At 40.2% G+C, this 19,877-nt stretch overlaps 1 protein-coding gene across 2 annotated transcripts in view; it reads right to left on the bottom strand.

The window, feature by feature from the left end:
- SNX4 (sorting nexin 4) overlaps window positions 1–19,877 on the bottom strand; it is an 82,698-nt gene that overhangs the window by 24,936 nt on the left and 37,885 nt on the right. For both annotated transcript variants that reach the window (XM_032149937.2, XM_032149938.3), the window contains exons 7-9: window positions 17,319–17,391; window positions 13,783–13,844; window positions 4,698–4,763 (exon numbers count right to left, since the gene is read on the bottom strand). In XM_032149937.2, coding sequence (XP_032005828.1) covers window positions 4,698–4,763; window positions 13,783–13,844; window positions 17,319–17,391 — 201 coding nt within the window. The remainder of the gene's footprint in view (window positions 1–4,697; window positions 4,764–13,782; window positions 13,845–17,318; window positions 17,392–19,877) is intronic.

The following is a 19,877-nucleotide window of genomic DNA, read 5'->3' as shown; positions in this document are numbered from 1 at the left end:
TAATTTTTGTAGTTTTGGTTTTTTTGAGACAGAGTCTTGCTCTGTCACCCAGGCTGGAGTGCAGTGGTGCAATCTTCAGCTCACTGCAACCTCTGCCTTCTTAGGTTCAAGTAATTCTCCTGCCTCAGCTTCCTGAGTAGCTGCGACTACAGGTGCACGTCACCACGCCTGGCTAATATTTATATTTTTAGTAGAGACAGGGATTCGCCATGTTGACCAGGCTGGTCTTAAACTCCTGACCTCACATAATCCACCCACCTTGGCCTCCCAAAGTGCTAGGATTACAGGCGTGAGCCACCATGCCCGGCCTAATTTTTGTAGTTTTTTGTAGAGAAAGGGTTTTGCCATGTTGCCCAGGCTGATCTCAAACTCCTGGACTCAAGGGATCTACTCGCGTTTGCCTGCCAAAGAGCCGGGATCACAGCATGAGCCACTGTACCTGGTCAATCTGTTTAACTTTATGCCAATACCTCACTATCTTTATAACTTAGCTTTATAGTAAATCTTTTTTTTTTTGGGAGGTGGGGACAGAGTTTCACTCTTGTCACCCAGGCTGGAGTGCAATGGTACAATCTCGATTCACTGTAGCCTCCGCCTCCTGGGTTCAAGTGATTCTCCTGCCTCAGCCTCCCGAGTAGCTGGGATTACAAGCGCCTGCCACCACGCCTGGTTGATTTATTTTGTATTTTTAGTAGAGATGGGGTTTCGCCATGTCGGCCAGGCTGGTCTTGAGCTCCTGGCCTCAGGTGATTCACCCACCTCAGCCTCCCAAAGTGCTGGGATTACAGGCGTGAGCCACGGTGCCCAGCCTAGTAAATCTTGAAAGTAATATATTCCAGTTTTGTTCTTTGTCAAGATTGTTGTAGCTATTCTAGGTTCTTTAAATGTCCATATAAACTTTTATTTTTTATTTTATTTTTTTGAGACGAAGTCTCACTCTGTCACCTAGGCTGGAGTGCAGTGGTGTGGTCTCGGCTCACTGCAACCTCTGCCTCCCGAGTTCAAGTGATTCTCCTGCCTCAGCCTCCCAAGTGGCTGGGACTATAGGCATGCGCCACCACACCCGGCTGATTTTTGTATTTTTAGTAGAGACAGGGTTTCACCGTGTTGGCCAGCCTGGTCTCAAACTCCTGACCTCAAGTGATCCACCTGTCTTGGCCTCCCAAACAGCTGAGATTACAAGTGTGAGCCATTGTGCCCGGCCCATGTAAACTTTAGAATTAGCAATTTGGGGAGAATTGACATCTTAACAATGTCTTCCAATCCATGAACACAGTTTATCTTTCCATTTATTTAGGTTTTAATTTCTCTCAGCAATGTTTTATATAGTTTTCTGTGCAGAGGTCTTTCATAGCTTTCATTAAATTGATACCTAAGTTTTGTGTTTTGATGTTATTTATCATAAATAGCATTGTTTTAAATTTTTTATTTTCAAATTGTTGTTGCTAGTATATAAAAATAGATTTTTAGACATTAAATTTGCATCCTGCATCTTAATTAAATTCAGTTGTTAGTTAGCCATATGTAGATTTAAACTGGACCCCTTCCTGTTATCATATACAAAAATCAACTCAAGATAGACTAAGGACTTAAATGTAAAACCTAAACTATTAAAAAAAAAGGAAAGAAAAAGAAAACCTAGTAAATACCATTTGGGACATAGGCTATGGGAAAGATTTCATGATGAAGACTCCAAAAGCAATTGCAACAAAAACAAAAATTGACAGTTGGGACCTAATTAAACTAAAGAGCTTCTGCACAGCAAAAGAAACTATCAACAGAGTAAACAGACAACTTATGAAATGGGAGAAGATATTCCCAAACTATGTATCTGACAAAGGTTTAATATCCAGAATCTATAAGGAACTTAAACAAATTAACAGGCAAAAAACAACTCAATTTAAAAATGGGCAAAGGAGGCCAGGCACGGTGGCTTACACCTGTAATCCCACACTTTTGGGAGGTTGAGGCAGGAGAATCGCTTGAACTGGTGAGGAGGAGGCTGCAGTAAACCAATAGCACCACTGTACTCCAGCCTTGGAGACAGAGCAAGACTGTTTTAAAAAAGCCGGACGCAGTGGCTCACGCCTATAATCCCAGCACTTTGGGAGGCTGAGGCGGGCAGATCATGAGGTCAGGAGTTCGAGACCAGCCTGGCCAATATGGTGAATCCCCATCTCTACTAAAAATACAAAAATTAGCTAGGCGTGGTGGCGCACGTCCGTAGTCCCAGCTACTCGGGAAGCTGAGGCAGAAGAATCGCTTGACCCCGGGAGGTAGAGGTTGCAGGGAACTGAGATGGTGCCACTGCATTCCAGCCTGGGTGACAGAGTTAGACTCTGTCTTCCAAAAAAAGGGCCAGGTGTGGTGGCTCACTCCTGTAATCCAAGCACTTTGGGAGGCTGAGATGGGCAGATCACTCAAGCCCAGGAGTTTGAGACCAGTCTGGTCAACATGGCAAAACCCTGTCTCTACTAAAAATACAAAAATTAGCCGGGTGTGGTGGTGGGCACCTGTAATCCCAGCTACCCAGGAGGCTGAGTCAGGAGAATTGCTTGAACCTGGGAGGCAGAGGTTGCAGTGAGCCAAGATTGTGCCACTGCACTCCAGCCTGGGCGACAGAGTGAGACTCCGTCTCAGAAAAAAATAAAAACAAAAATAAAAATAAAAATAAAAATAAAGGAGTTGGGGGAAGGACATGAACAGATACTTCTCAACAGAAGACATACATGTGGCCAACAAACATGAAAAAATACTCAACATCATTAAAGAAATGAAAATCAAAACCACAATGAGATACCATCTCACACTAGTCAGAATGGTTATTATTATTTATTTTTTTAAACTTAAATAATAGAGACATGTTCTTGCTATGTTTCGCAGGCTAGTCTTGAGCTCCCAGGCTCAAGAGATCTGCCCACCTCAGCCTTCTACACTGCTGGGATTACAGGTGTGAGCCACTCCACCTGGCCAGAATGGTTATTACTAAAAGGTCAAAAAATAACATGCTGGCAAGGTTGCAGAGAAAGAGCAACACATACACTGCTGTTGGGAAAGCAAATTAGTTCAGCCACTGTGAAAAGCAGTCTAGAGATTTCTCAAAGAACTTAAAATAGAAGTACCATTCAACCCAGCAGTCTCCCAGTACTGGGTCTATATCCCCCAAAATATAAATTATTCTACCATAAGGATACATGCATGCCTGTGTTCACTGCAGCAGTATTAGCAACAGTGAAGACATGGAATCAACCTAAATGCCATGAATGGTGGACTGGATAAAGAAACTGTGGTACATGTATACCATGGAATACTACACAGCCATGTAAGAGAACAGATGCAGCAATAAGGATGCAGCAACATAGATGCACCTGGAGGACATTATCCTAAGTGAATTAACACAGGAACAAAAAACCAAGTATCACATATTCTCACTTATAAGTGGGAGCCAAACATTCAGTACACGTGGATACAAAGAAGAGAACAACAGATACCAATGCCTACTTAAGGGTGGAGGTTAGGAGGAGGGTGAGAATAGAAAAACCACCTCTCAGGTACTAAGCTTACTGGGTGATGAAATGATCTGTACACCAAACCCCCATGTCAGGCAATTTACAAACCTGCACATGTACCCCCTGAACCTATAATAGAAGTTGGAAAAAATAAAATTAATTCAGCTGTTGGCCAGGTGTGCTGGCTCCCGCCACTAATCCCAGCACTTTGGGAGGTTGAGATGGGAGAATCCCTTGAGGCCAGAAGTTTGAGACCAGCCTGGGAAACATAGCAAGACCACATCTCTAAAAAAAGAAAAAAAAAATTTTAATTCAATCTGGGAACAGCGGCTCATGCCTGTAATCTCAGCACTTTGGGAGGCCAAGGCAGGAGGATTGCTTAAGGCCAGGAGTCCAAGATCGACCTGGGCAACACAGCAACACTCTGTCTCTACAAAAAAATAATTAGCCAGGCGTGGTGGCATGCACCTGTAGTCCTAGCTACTTGGGAGGTTGAGGTGGAAGGTGTGCTTGAGCCCAGAAGGTTGAAGCTGCAGTGAGCTGTGATTGTACCAATGCACTCCAGCCTGGGCAACAGAGTGAGACCTAATCTCTTTAAAAAAAAAAAAAAAAAAATCAGTTGTTACTTCTACAATATTTTTGGTTGATTGTTTATGGTTTTCTGTGTAAAAGACCTTGTCAAATGAAAATATAGTTTTGCTTCTTCCTAATATTTAGGCCTCTTATTTAATTTTCTTGTCTCACTATACTGAGTAGGACCTCCAGTACAATGTTTACTAAAAGCGGCAAGAGCAAACAACCTTGCCTTTTTCTTGACTTTAAGAGAAAGCCTCAATATTGCACTATTAAGTACAATATTGGCTATAAATTTTAGACTGAGAAAATTCCCTTTTATTCCTAGTTGATGAGACTTTTTACTGTAAATGGGTGTTAAAATTCATCAAATGCTTTTTCTACATCTATTGAAATGAACATAACTTCAATGTTTTCATCTTCATTCTGTTAAAATATGAATTAGATGGATTTTCAAATGTTAAACTGCATTCCTGAGATAAATTTAAGTCAGATACGTACAAATAGAGTGCAATATAAATGCCAGCAAACTTGATAAAAACAGAATAGAAGAGTCACTAACGCTTCACTACAGGACTTCACCTCGGGCTTCACAAAAGTTCTCGAGGTACTTACACATCCATATGATGACCAGCACTTTGCAGTCCATCACCCATTTCTTTCTCTATGGCACTCCATTCACTAGGGAGTAAAAGATAAAACCAAAAGCAACATGCATTAGAGATATGGAATAGGATTAAATGGACTCTTTACAAGATTCTTGTCTAGCTAGCTTTAAAATACTGTATAGCACCCGTATTGGGGTTTATTTTCTATAACTCAAATATGCTGTTTTCCCCTAAAGTTTAACAACTAAATGTAAAGTGAAGGCTTCAAACGTTGATGCTTGCTGCTAAGTGGAAGGTAAGTATCATACTCAACAGCTTCTGGTTATAGATAACATTCTCAGTTAGGGGGCTGATTTAAATCATTTGTAAAGCTTTTAAAAAATACGGATGCTAGCCCTACTCTTGATCTACTTAATCAGAAGCTGTGGGGATAGAGTGAGACATGTACATTTTTAAATACTCCATGTACGGCTCTGATGAACATATCTGATTACATGCCACTGTTCTACTAGCTAACAGAAAAAGACAACTGTATAGAAACAGTAGGTGCAGAGTAAAGTTTTAATAATAATAATCATATTACACAAGAAAGCTACTAGAGCCACAGATCATTTTGTTGTCATTTCTGTGAAATGCTTTACATTAAAAATCTTTTTATGGAAGTTATATATGCTTATTATAGTAAACTGGGAAAATAAATCTATAATCCCAAATGCCAAGAGATAACATAATTTGATATACCTCCTTCTAGTCTTGAGTGATTTAAAGTGGCTGAGATCATATGGTATATGTGAGTTTGTGTCATACTTTTTAAAAATAGTATTTTCCCAAACTATTAAAATAATTTGTTCTAAATGTCATTTTAAATGGCAACTCACAATCTTTTTAACCATTTTCCTGGCTATACAGGTTGTTTCCAATTTTTCTGCTATTTAAAGAATGTATAATAAACATCTTCAATTCCAACATATCATAAAAAATAAAATAGTATTATACTGTTAGTATAGATGAAAACTATGTATCTTTTCCCTAAAAAGTTAAAAGAAAAAAAAAAACACAAGATTTTGTGTACAATTTCAGTGACTTCAGACAACCTGAAGTTCACCCTCACCTCTTGGATCTAGAACTCAAACTAAAAAGCCACCAGGGTTGCTCTAGTATTTTATAGCTCCATGAAATAAAAAAAAGGAAAAGACTCCAAGAATGCCTGAGAGTCAAGATTTTGGACAGAAATGAAAAATATTAATTACAACAAAAAGAAAGGTTTAGAGCTAAATTTGGTAACCCAGTCTGGTGTTCATCAAGGATAAAATCTCTAGCCCCAAACAGGTCTGTGGAAATAGGTTCTATTTGTTTATATTTCTGTATGAGACTTTGTTTAAACATAAGAGTTCCACGCTAAAAAAAGGTTTGAAAATCACTGTCCTCATCTACCCCAACAATTAAGAATAGACACTCAGGCCCAGAAACCTAACACGGTTTACTCAAAATCAGGCAGCTGATCAGAGACAGAGCTGAGCCTAGAATCAACCTCCAACAGAGTCCTCTGTCTACCAGTCCCAACTTAAGGCACTTAACTTTTTTTGTTGTCTGAGTCAAAAGAGCTTTTTGGCAGGGCACGATGGCTCACGCCTATAATCCCAGCACTCTGGGAAGCCAAGGAGGGCGGATCACCTGAGGTTGGGAGTTTGAGACCAGCCTGACCAACATGGAGAAACCCCATCTCTACTAAAAAATACAAAAAATACAAAATTAGCCGGGCATGGTGGCACACGCCTGTAATCCCAGCTACTCGAGGTGAGAGAATCCCCTGAACCCGGGAGACACAGGTTGTGGTGAGCTGAGGTCACGCCATTGCACTCCAGTGTGGGCAACAAGATCAAAGCTCTGTCTCAAAAAAAAAAAAAAAAAAAAAAAAAGCTTTTCACCTTACCATACATATAATTAAAACATTAAAAATTAAAGTATAGAATCATTAAACACAAGTACATCTTTGTGTCTTTGAGCTTTGAGGTACATAACAAGTTGGTGTGCCTTTGCACATGGCTTTTTGAAAGAAATTTGTCTATTTTCCTGGAATCTCTTGAAAGGAACTGTAACACTGAATCTGGGAGAGACGGTTACTTTTGGTTGCTTCCATATGGATTCAAAACCTATGAATTAAGATGATATTTTAAAATGTTCAATTAACAGAACACAACATTTTAGGCTATTAGCTCCTGACTGCTTTCATCAGCTTTAAATGCATAGTTATTGGTACTTAAAACTCTTTCCCCCTCTTCTCTAAGTCTTTTGCAGAGTGAACCCCACCTATGTATTTAGTCCATTTCTGCACAGGTGGATCTGAAAGTTCCTGTCTGAGCATGAAACTAGTCCTATAAGCCCCTATGGGGAATAGCCCTTTTTTAGGCTTATCCTAAATTGGGTCAGGTGCTATTAATAGGGGAAAGAGGCTGCAAAAGGCCTAGGGATGTAAGAGCACAAAATAAACTCCTCTACTTAAATGAACAAACAAAACAAACATAACATCAGCAGCACCATGAACATACTACAAAATCTTCCCTGTTTCTTCTCTGTAAGCCTAATTCCTGCTCATTTCTCACCTACATAACATCTGTCGCTTCATGTCAGTCCTTTTCTAGTCACAGCTCAGTCTTTTTTCTTAGTCCATTCTCTCATCCAACCTCCAATTGCCATAGTTTTACAAAAATTACTTAAGGAATATATTGAAAAAATTTCAATTAAGAAAAAAAAGCTGATAAAACCAGCTTTGTATTTCTTCCCCTCTCAAACTGCAAACCAAAGAACAAACTAAGTTTTTTCCGATTATGTGGACCCCAACTTTTGAATTTTTTCATTACTCTTATAGGTCAGCAGCACTGAAAAGATAAAAACCATCTCCCACAAACTGGCGCTGCTCAGCAATCCTTTCCACATTCGGAAGTGATGCCTTCATCAGTGCTTCTCAAGCTGGGATGTTTTCATCATGGATATTAGAAGCCATATAATAGACATGGCACACTCTGAAGAATAAATTTTACTTAAACATTAGTGGGGAAAAATAAACTTTTAAAAATAAACATTAAAGTATCCACACAATGTAGATTTTGCATGAATTGATAAAACTCAAGCCTTCAGAGAGTTCCTGCACCTGGTACAGCTGCTTCTGGCCAATGCCCTGTGAATTGGTGAAGGGAGGTAAAGGAGGTTTTGCAGTAGGACAAGTGTAAGTATTATTGGCACCCCTCCCTCCAACCCCCCAAAAGAGAATTCTCTGCACTGTTTGAGACAGACTGCCCAATGTCATTCCCCTCAATCCCCAAAACCACACAATTACACAAACTTGTTCTCAAAAAAGACACCTACTTCATGGTGCCTTCTACAACTCACCTCTCCCCGCCTTAAGACAGCTCTGCGCCTTCCCTATCTTCTCCCTTGTCCATGCTCCTATCCCTCCCCTGTCCACCATCCCACCCCAGCCCCAGCCTCTCCTCAAAAAAGTCTTATTACCCTTCAGAAATAACCACAGTTCATCTTTCTCCTCAGGGACTTTTGGAAAAAAAAATTTCAACTTTTATTTTAGACTCAGGGAGTACATGTACATGTGCAGGTTTGTTACGTGTACACTGGATGGTGTGGAGATTTCAGATACAAATGAGCCCATCACCCACACAGTGAGCACAGTGCCCAACAGTTAGTTTCTCAACCCTTGTTCCCTCCCACCCTCCCTCTCTGCTCTGGCAGTTTCCAGTGTCTACTGTTACCATCTTCACATCCATGAGTAGAGACTTTCTTAAAAGACTAATCAATAATTTGCTGTCTTTCCTTCCTTAATCCTTTCTTCTTATTCCTAGGATCACTAGGACATAATATCATACCACTTAAACTGCTTTCCAAATTAATACCAAAGATGTACTTACCCATTTTCCCCCTTCTCATCTAAACTCAATTCTCTTTTCTGTTTTTTTTTTTTGAGATGGAGTCTTGCTCTGTCACCCAGGCTGGAGTGCAGCGGCACGATCTCGGCTCACTGCAACCTCCGCCTCCTGGTTCAGGCGATTCTCCTGCCTCAGCCTCCCAAGTAGCTGGGATTACAGGCACACGCCACCATGCCCGGCTAATTTTTGTATTTTTAGTAGAGACGAGGTTTCACCATGTTGGCCAGGCTGGTCTTGAACTCCTGACCTCAAGTGATCTGCCCGCCTCGGCTTCCCAAAGTGCTGGGATTATAGGCATGAGCCACTGTGCCTGGATTATAGGCGTGAGCCACTGTGCCTGGCCTAAATTCAATTTCTCTACAGTATAATTCCAAGCCTTATTGAAGTGTTCCCTTTACTTGCTTGACTTTGCATACTCCATGTTCCTCATCAATTTCTTGCCTGATCCCTGAATGCAGATATTCCCTAAGGCTTGGCCCTTGAGTCTCTTGTAGACTTGCTCTAACCCTCTAATATTATCAACTAACTCTATGTTTTAAAAAATCACTCTGTAAGGACACACTTTTTATATACAACTCATATTCTTACTAGCTTCTTAAATTCCTGATCCAAATTTCTAACTGCTTAATAAAAATCTTTAGTTAGAATGTAATTTATCCACAAGAGAACCCTCAAACTCATCCCTCATACCCACCATTCCACCTACATTCTCTATCACAATCCTCTTAGGCACTCAGCTGCCCTAAATTAGATCTTGGTATTCTTAGCACCTACCATGGTAACAGGAGCTCAGTTACTGCGTGCTGAATGACTGAAAAAAATCCATTGGTAAGTCTATCATTTAGGCCTCTTTATTCTTTGCTGGCAACTGCTGTAGTTCAGGCCTTGAATAAATTACCTCAATCACCCCGGTCTTTCTGGCTCAGTTTTCATAAGATGTTTTTATTTTTATCTATTTTTATTTTTTTGAGAGACAGGCTGTTGTTCTGTCACCTGGGCTGGAGTGCAGTGGTGTTATCATAGCTCGCTATAACCTTGAACTCGTGGGCTCAAGTGTTCCTCCCATCTTAGCCTCCCAAGTAGCTAGGACTATAGGCATGTGCTGCCATGCCTAATTTTTAAATTATTTTTGTAGAGATGGGGTCTTGCTGTGTTGCCAAGGTTTGTCTTGAACTCCTGGCCTCAAGCGATCCTCCTTCCTTGGCCTCCCAAAGTGCTAGGATTACAGGTGTAAGCCACTACACCCAGCCTCATGAAATTTTTTAAATGTAAAGTAGCTTTCTAATAATTTATTAAGCTGGCAAAAAAAAACCCTGTACAATATTTATCATGTGGCATTAATGCAAATAATTTTCTTTAAAGTTTGATTCAACCAATTGATCTTTTGTCTACCTGCCTCTCAAATTAATTAAAAAGTTCATTTATTAACTATAATAAATGTGCTACCTTTGAGAATGTTTAGTTTATGTTAATTCCCCCCCCATTGTCTCCTATGGGATATAATTTTTGTTTTTAAATAAGCATTGTTCCCAAGCTTAATTGGGTTCCAGTTTAATACTAAGAATTAGAGATGACTTGTGCATAAATCTAAAAGCAATTAATGTTAAGTCAGACAGCATGAGGTAGACTTCAAAAAGTATAATACTATTTATCTTTCTTCTCATTATACTATTCTTTTACAGTTGACCATATATTTTCATAGACCCTGGTCCTAGTTATGAAGAGTTTACATTTTTATAATATCAATAAGCTTCTTTTAATTAAAAAAGTCATATAACCCTGATCTGTCTCAACTTGCATTTAATTTTAATGTATTGATCAACCAAAGACATATGGATAACCTACTACTCTAATAAATGAATTAAATAAATTTAAATCTCTATCTCACATCTTACATTCAAATAAATTACAGATGAATCAAAAATTTATGAAACCACAAAATACAGAAGAAATGAGAATTTTTTTCCCCACCTAGAACCCACCACCTGAGAAAAAATTTTTTTCATTTTTTGAGATGGAGTCTCACTCTGCCGCCCAGGCTGGAGTGCACTGGCGTGATCTCAACTCACTGCAACCTGCACCTCCTGGGTTCAAGCGATTTTCCTGCCTCAGTCTCCTGAGTAGCTGGGATTATAGGATCCCACTACCATGCCTGTCTAATTTTTCTATTTTTAGTAGAGATGGGGTTTCACCATGTTGGCCAGGCTGGTCTCAAACTCCTGACCTCAGGTGATCCACCCGCCTTGGCCTCCCAAAGTGCTGGGATTATAGGCATGAGCCACCATGCCTGGCCGAGAAAATTTTTTAATAATCCAAAGTAGTGGGCCAGGCACGGTGACTCATGCCTGTAATTCTAGCACTACAGAGGGCCGAGGCCAATGGATCACCGGAGCTCAGGAGTTCAAGATCAGCCTTGGCAACATAGTAAAGTCCCATCTCTGCAAAAAAATACAAAAAGTAGCAGGGCCTGGTGATGTGTGCCTGTAGTCCCAGCTACTTGGGAGGCTGAAGCAGGAGGATCACTAGAGCCTGAGAGGCAGAGGTTGCAGTGAGCCAAGACCACACCACTGCACTCCAGACTCGGTGACAAAGTCAGACCCTGTATTTAAAAACAAACAAACAAACAAAAAACCGGGTGCAGTGGCTCACGCCTGTAATCCAGCATTTTAGGAGGCCGAGGTGGGTGGATCACGAGGTCAGGAGTTCAAGACCAGCCTCGCCAACATGGTGAAACCCCATCTCTACTAAAAATACAAAAAAAATAGCCAGGTGTGGTGGCGGGTGCCTGTAATCCCAGCTACTCAGGAGGCTGAGGCAGAGAACTGCTTGAAACCAGGAGGCAGAGGTTGCAGTGAGCTGAGATTGCGCCACTGCATTCCAGCCTGGGTGACAGAGCAAGACTCCATCTCAAAAAAAAACAACAAAAAAAAACGGGCTGGGTGCAGTGGCTCATGCCTGTAATCCCAGCACTTTGGGAGGCCTAGGAAGGCAGATCACTTGAGGTCAGGAGTTCGAGACCAGCCTGGCCACCATGGTGAAATCCCGCATCTACTAAAAATACAAAACGTAGCCAGCTGTGGTGGCATGCACCTGTAATCCCAGCTACTTGGGAGGCTGAGGCAGGAGAATTGTCTGAACTAGGAGGCAGAGGTTGCAGTGATTTGAGATTGCACTACTGTACTCCTGCCTAGGTGACAGAGTGAGAGTCTGTCTCAAAACAAACAAACAAACAAAAAGTAGGAAACGCCAGGTGTGGTAGCTCATGCTTGCAATCGCAGCACTTTGGGAGGCTGAGGCAGGAGGATCTCTTGAGCCCAGGAATTCAAGACCAGCCTGGGCAACATAGCAAAACCCTGTCTCTATTTTTAAAAAAAGAAAGTGGGGGTGGGGAGCAAGGTAAAGCAAATGAACAATGTAATGTATACAATTTGCTCCCTTTTCTTTCTTTCTTTTTTTTTTTTTTTTTTTGAGACAGGGTCTCACTCTATCATCCAGCCTGGGCTCTTTCAATCCCCCTAGGCTCAAGTGATCCTCCTACCTCGGCCTCCCAAGTAGCTGAGACCACAGGCACGTGCTACCATGCCCAGCTAATTTTTGTATTGTTTGTAGGGATGGGGTTTCTTCATATTGCCCAGGCTAGTCTCAAACTTCTGGACTCAAGCAATCTGCCTACCCCAGCCTCTCAAAGTGTTGGGATTACAGGCGTGAGCCCCTATACCCAGCCTCCTCTTTCACTTTAAAGAAAGGAAAAATGCATTTGTTTGTATGCTAATATGTTCCATTAACAGTGCTATTTTTTACTAGAAGGATACAAGAAACTAAGAAGTGGTATTAGTTATTTCAGAGTAGGAGACCAAAATAGTTGGCAGATAGGGATGAGGAGATTTTTTTTTTTTTTTTGAGACAGGGTCTTGCTCCATTGCCCAGGCTGGAGTGTGGTGGCACAATCATTGTTCACTGTACTCTCAACCTCCTGGGCTTGAGTGATCGTCCCACCTCAGCCTTCTAAGTAGCTGGGACCACAGGTACATGCCACCACACCCAGATAATTTTTTAGTTTTTGTAGAGATGAGGGCTCACTATATTGCCCAGGCTGGTCTTGAACTCCTGGCCTCAAGCCATCCTCCTGCTGTGGCTTCCCAAAGTCCTGGGATTACAAGCATGAGAACCATACCTGGCTGAGACTTTTCACTGTATAAGATTTTATTCCTTTTGAATTTTGTCCTAATTGAATGTATGATCCAATTAAAAATGTAAAATAAGCCATATTTTAAATTAACTCAATCAAAAGGACTTATAATGGAACATTTGCAAGGATATTTTTCTTATAAAAAGTTCTAGATAATAAATTCTAAAATGTCACAACCAAAATAATGAACACATATGAAAATTCACAAAAGAAAGTGGTTCAAAAATAACCAAAATATGCAAGTCATATAAACAAATATTCTATTTATCACTAAAGTTAACCTAAGACTGCAAAACTCACTCTGCAGAAGCCTTTGTAAATTATAAAATGACAAAAAGAAAGAAAGAGAAAATCACTAATTCTGTAACCGAGTAATTTCCAATGAAATATTCTTAGGCATTCTGTCAAGAAAGCAAAAGGCTGCAACCCCTGCTTCAATCAGTTTTACTTTTTATCTGATCAATGTATTGAAAATCCTCACTAATTTTTATTTAAAGAAAGGCTTTGAAATGAAAGCCTTGAAAACCACTATTATAGGACATTATTTGAAAAAAATAATCTTCTCACGCCAGGCACAGTGGCTCACTCCTGTAATCCCAGCACTTTGGGAGGCCGAGGCGGGCAGATAACCTGAGGTCAGGAGTTCGAGACCAGCCTGACCAACATGGTGAAACCCCATCTCTACTAAAAATACAAAATTAGCCTGGTGTGGTGGCGCATGCCTGTAATCCCAGCTACTGGGGAGGCTGAGGCAGGAGAATCGCTTGAGCCCAGGAGGCGGGGGTTGCAGTGAGCCGAGATCACATCATTGTGTCAGCCTGGGGGACAAGAGAGAAACTCCGTCTCAAAAAACAAACAAAAAAAGAAATAATCTTCTCTCCAGACTCATAAATGTTCAAGAATTATTGTTTTTAGGCAAAAAGCTAATTAAAGCTAACTATTTTTAAAGTTTGTATGATGCTTACCTGAAAACTCGCCCATAATTTCCATGTACTTTATATACACCATAGAGTCGATCTGCTACTCTCTGAAATAAATATTTAATAGAAATTACTTTAGGTCAAAGTTATATCTTCATCCAAAAAAAATACCCAAAAACCAAAAAAACATGCTTAGTACAATAAACTTAGAAACAGAAAAAAGAAAAATCATAATCTCCGAAAATCCCATCCCCCTAAAACTAAAACCAGTGCTCTTAACATATTTATCATATCTTATACTTTCGTACTTCTTTTTCTGCAAAGTTTTTAATTACTGTTTTTAAATTGCCTACAGCAAGAGTGGTAATATGCTTACCCATCAGGTTAGTATTACCTTTAATACCACTATAAATAGTTGCATAAAATTCCACTAAGTAGTGTGTAAGATACACAAGCATTCCTTGTTGAATATCTTGTTGGAATTCAGTTATTCTTAATTTTTCAGTATTATAAAAAGTTATCTCTGAGAATAAGCCTTTTTCCTTCAGATTGTTTCCTTATAATAAAATCCCCAAAGTGGAATTAACCAAGGGAAAGGATACATTTTCAATTCTATTGAGACATAGTTTTATATATAAATGCTGAATACATGCATATACTTCTATGCTACTTTGTCAAAAGATAACCCCTAACCAACGAACACATTATTTTAATAACAACAGAATTACAATTTACGTCACTGAAATGTGTAATGCCTAGCCATTCACAGAAATTTTACAAGTTAAAACAAAACCTCAATATGGTAATTAATTTGCTTTACGTTCCCCCGAAGCATTATGAAAACAAATTCAAAGACCAAAAGCTCACCCTACAAAAAGCTCTAGCAAAAATGTCTGGTATACAGTTTCTAAGTATAAGCTCTAAGGATAAATTACCTCCCTGATTCCTTACTCAAACATGAGTATGAGGAATTAGGCATTAATGATAGAACAAATCAACTCTTTCAAGATCTCATCTTACAGTGACAGAACCGCCACTGCAAATACTTCAAGTAGGTGTATGAGGATCATAAAATGTTTTCCATCTATCGTTGGCCTGCTCTGAGGAAATACGTACCCACTAGACTAGGGGTTCACACACTACAGGTCTGCCACTTGTTTTGTGAACAGAGTCTCACTGGAGCACAGTCAGGTTCACAGTGGAGCTGAATAGATGCAACAGAAACCATAAAGCTAACAAAGCTGAAAACACCTCCCATCTGGCCTTCAGAAAAAGATGCTGGCCCCTGCACTAGGACCAGCTTTCGGGACAAAGCTCATAGTCCTATTCCTACTTGAAACTCTTACGGGTTGTCCCCAGACCTCTAAACTAATTTCTCTAGGATGTCATTTCCTTCTTCTTCTTCTTTTTATTATTACTATTATTATTATTATTATTATTATTATTTTGAGACGGAGTCTCACTCTGTCTCCCAGGCTAAAGTACAGTGGCACGATCTCAGCTCACTGAAACCTCTGCCTCCTGGGTTCAAGCAATTATCCCACCTCAGCCTCCCAAGTAGCGGGGATTACAGGCATGCACCACCACGCCCAGCTAGTTTTTGTATTTTTAGTAAAGACCATGCTGGTCAGGCTGGTCTCAAACTCCTGACCTCAAGTGATCTGCCCACCTTGGCCTCCCAAAGTGCTGGGATTACAGGTATGAGCCACTGTGCCTGGCCCCCAAGTATTTTTTGAGCATTCTGTGCAGTGTTGAATGTTTTTCTTTTTTTTTTTTTAAGTGGTTCCATCATCAAGTAAGGTTGGGAAACATTGAGACAATAAAATTTAACAGTTTTTTTTCTGTAGGACCTTTTAGACCTTTTAACACCACACATGAATCATGACTGCTCAAGGGAGATACGGTTTGCAGTAGGGAACATCTTACAGGGTTAGCATTCCAGAGAATATATGATGGAAAATGTCATTCTAACACTAACTTTTCTAGATCCCTGTACTTTTAGATACCAAACCTCCTTCCTAAAAGCTGAGCATTCATCCTCTACTAAGATATTAAGCATGGAAGAGAAGAGAAGTTGCTGAAAAACCACTTAAGAAAAAAAAAAAACTAGAAGCAATGTGAGGGTACAATGCAGATTCTCTGAATGTTTGTCCCCCATCTGCACCTCCCACAAGAACTATTGCCTAATTTGTCTGGGTAATTTCAAGGAAACCAAAGGTCCAGAAATTTTATCTCATTAATCCACAGTCCTTTCTAATACCCAGTTCTTGACTCTAGCTTAATAATTCTCACAGGTAACTTTTCTTTTATGAGAAGGTATCTTATAATTTATTCAAAGAGTCCAACGATACTCTTGAACAGTTAAACTGGAGATCAAGACAATACAAGACCTTCAGAAGAATTTTTTCCTTTATTGTATTTTTTCTGTACTGTCATGGAAATCTTGAAACATACAAAAAGCATACAGAACAGAAGGATATACCTCCATTTCCCAACACCCAGCTTCAATAATTATTATATGGCCAAACTCATTTCTCCTAAAACTGTCCCTGCTCTCCACTGCTCATCAGTGGACTCTTATTAAAACAAATTCCAGGCAATATATTTCATTTCAAGAGGATTCTGGCCAGGCATGGTGGCTCATGCCTATAATCCCAGCACTTTGGGAGGCTGAGGTGGGCAGATCACTTGAGGCCAGGAGGAGTTCGAGACCAGCCTCGTTAACATGGTGAAACCCCATCTCTACTAAAAATACAAAAATTAGCCAGGCATGGTGCTGCATGCCTGTAATCCCAGCTACTCAGGAGGCTGAGGCAGGAGAATTGCTTGAATCCGGGAGGTGGAGGTTGCAGTGAGCTGAGATTGTGCCACTGCACTCCAGCCTGGGTGACACAGCGAGACTCCATCTCAAAATAATAATAATAAAGAGGATTCCAGATTCCAATCAGCATAAAATGTGACCTTACCTGGTATCCTAGTCTCTTTCAAAGCCTTCGGCACAGGCATGTTCTAAGATTCCTTCTAGGTTGCCACAAGGGACCAGAGTGGATGGTACATTTTCCAGGTACATTAATTTGCTGAAAAGTATTTTCCTCTTTGCCTATTACAGCTGAACTATATGGTTAAGTATAATTATTATTCCTTGATTTCTAGTTCCTTTTGTCATGGCAGACTATTATCTGAAATTAGTTTATTTGGTAGAATTTAAGAGCACAGACACAGGATGGCCTAATGTCTATAAACTATTTCACAGACCTTTAAAAAAACATGAAAGAATATGATATGTAGATCTAAAATCCTACACTTACTTACATTCCAGCACTGAAACGGCAGGCCTTTTGACAACATCCAAAACAACTATTCTATTACAAACCATGGAGAAAACAGGCTAAGTGAGTTGTTTATAACAGAAACCATTTCACATTCTTTTAAAAAGTGCAGTTTGGATGATGAACATATTAAATTCAAATGCAAAAATCAGTTATTCATGATAAATACCACCTACTACTTAAAAACATAATGATTAAATGAGAAGCACTTCCTTACACATGTGCATCAAAAAGCTTTTGGCGATCACTTACAGCTCTGACTCGAAGAAGATGTGAGATGACAGACTGCAGTTCATCACTATAGTGCTTAAGGTCAGTAAATCTCCTGAAACAGGAAACAAATAAAACTTCGTTTTTCAAATGAAAACAAGCAGTCAAAAACTGAAAGAAAAAACAGTAGTTCCCGAGAATAACAAAATTGATTCTATTTAACCATATGCTGGCCTTAAACATTTACACACCAATATAAATCCAAAAAACTCTAAAATAAAATGATACTTTCTTTTGATATTTTGAAAGTCAAGATATCACATTTCATAATTTACCTCGTGGAACTGAGATAGATAAAAAAAAATCTGTTGGTATGAAAAATTACTTTGAAAATACAAAACAGGAAAAACTTTAAGGAGCTAGAAGATACATTATGGTGCAATCATAAACTCATGGTCTCTAACCTCAATCTTAATTCTGCTCAAGTAATTTGCTTCCCTCATCTATTAACTGCCATTTTCCATAAGGACCAAAAACTTCTGATGCACCACCTGTCATTCTCCAAACAACCAAGCTTCACAGATAAACAAAAACCATCAGATGAGAACGACTCCCACCTCTACCTCCTGCCAATCAACTTACACACTTCCCCGTATCTACATCATTTTTTCCCTCCCGCTAGGATTTCTTCGCATCTAACGCTCTAGATTCCATTCCAGCTACACCCCATATTCCTATTTCCTAACTTCCTATCTCTATAAACTTCTTCTCACCAGCCTATCGATTAACTCAGGTATCTGATAGATTAAAATACACACTCCCTTGACAATACACCCAGCTATTAACACTCTGTCAATATCTACCCCTTTCATAGCCAAGCTTTCACAAGGCATCACTTCCCCAGCAATAACCACTTCTTCCATTCCCATTCACTGCACAGCCTATGAGAATCTAGCTTCTGCCTCCAGCACTATATAGTAGGGAAATATTCTTGACAAAGTCACCAACTATTTTCATGTTGAAATATCCAGTGATTCATTTTAGCTCTCCTCTTACTTGATCCTTTTGGCAATGCAACAGCTGACATCATCCTCCTTCTCAAAAATCTGTTTCCTTGTCAGTGTTATTTTCTCTTGGCTTTCCTTTTATTTCACTCTCTGGTCACTCCTGAAGCTTCTTTTGTAGTACTCACTTCCTTCATCCATCTCTTATATCTCCAACTGTAGTCTGCAAAAAATTCCTGAAATCTTTTTTTTTTTCCGAGATGGAGTTTCACTCTTGTTGCCCAGACTGGAGTGCAATGGCACGATCTTGGCTCACTGCAACCTCCACCTCCCAGGTTCAAGCAATTCTCCCGCCTTAGCCTCCCGAGTATCTGGGATTACAGGCATGTACCACCACACCCATCTCTCTTTAGTAGAGACGGGGTTTCTCCATGTTGGTCAGGCTGGTCTTGAACTCCCAACCTAAGGTGATCACCTGCCTTGGCCTCCCAAAGTGCTGGGATTACAAGCGTGAGCCACCATGCCTGGTCGAAATGTTTCTTAAAAACACTACTGATGGTCTCTCAGAGGGATGTGAATACATCAAGGTCCTCGTGGGACTCAGGAATCTGAATCTGAATTTTATAGCTCATCCACAGGATTCACATGCTGGTAGTCCTCAGGTTATACTTTATTTTTCTTTCCTTTTTTTTTTTTAAAGGCCCGGCACTGTGTCACCCAGGTTGGAATGCAGTGGCTTGATCCTAGCTCACTGCAGCCCTTGATCCACCTGCCTCAGCCTCCCAAACAGCTGAGACTACAGATGGGCATCACCATGCCCAGCTGACCTCAGGTGGTTATACTTTGAAAACATCCTTAAAGTGCTGGCATTCTTCAAGGTTCAGTCCTAGGTCCTCAGCTATCTTCCAATCAGTCTTTCAATCTATACATTCCTATGTGACTTGTCATTCACAAAGCTTCACGATTATGATCTACATATTGCTAAATTCCAAATTTCTACCATCAGCCCAAATCTCTCCTAACTCCAGATCTATAAAACTAACTGATTTAGTAGACATTTGTACTTGCTTAACATAGCCAAAGCTCAGCCTATCTTCCACTACTCCTCAAAATCTTTCCCCTGTGCTCCCTTGCACTCTAAAGAATGAAAACCTGAGTGCTATCTGTATTTCCTTCTCCTCTCCTTCACCCCATACATTCCACTAATTGCCCAGTCTGTTGATTCTACTCCTAAACATTGCCCCAATCCACTCACTTTTCTCTGGCCTCTCTGCCAATGCCCTAAATTCAGATTAGCATCACCATCTCTCACCAGTCCTCCTGACTGGCCTCCTAGCCCACTCCCACACTCCTCTAATCTACTGTCCACTCTGCTTGGATGATCTTCCAAAGTCCAAATCTATACCACCCCCTTGCTTTTAAGCAGCTTTCTACTGCAAAGGTTATCCGCTGATCCTGAGACAAAGTACAAACTCTGTAATGTGGCTTAAAAAACTTTTCACAGACCCCAAGTATTCAGTTACTGTGGTTCATTTAAATAAAGAGGCAGTGGTGAAGTTGAGGACATCAAATCACTAGATAAAATACTTAACCACTC

This window comes from Hylobates moloch, unplaced genomic scaffold (assembly GCF_009828535.3).
Source record: "Hylobates moloch isolate HMO894 unplaced genomic scaffold, HMol_V3 SCAFFOLD_4, whole genome shotgun sequence".
Classification (NCBI taxonomy): domain Eukaryota; kingdom Metazoa; phylum Chordata; class Mammalia; order Primates; family Hylobatidae; genus Hylobates; species Hylobates moloch.
Note: the sequence above shows the minus strand (reverse complement) of the source record. Positions and strands in the feature narration are given on the sequence as shown.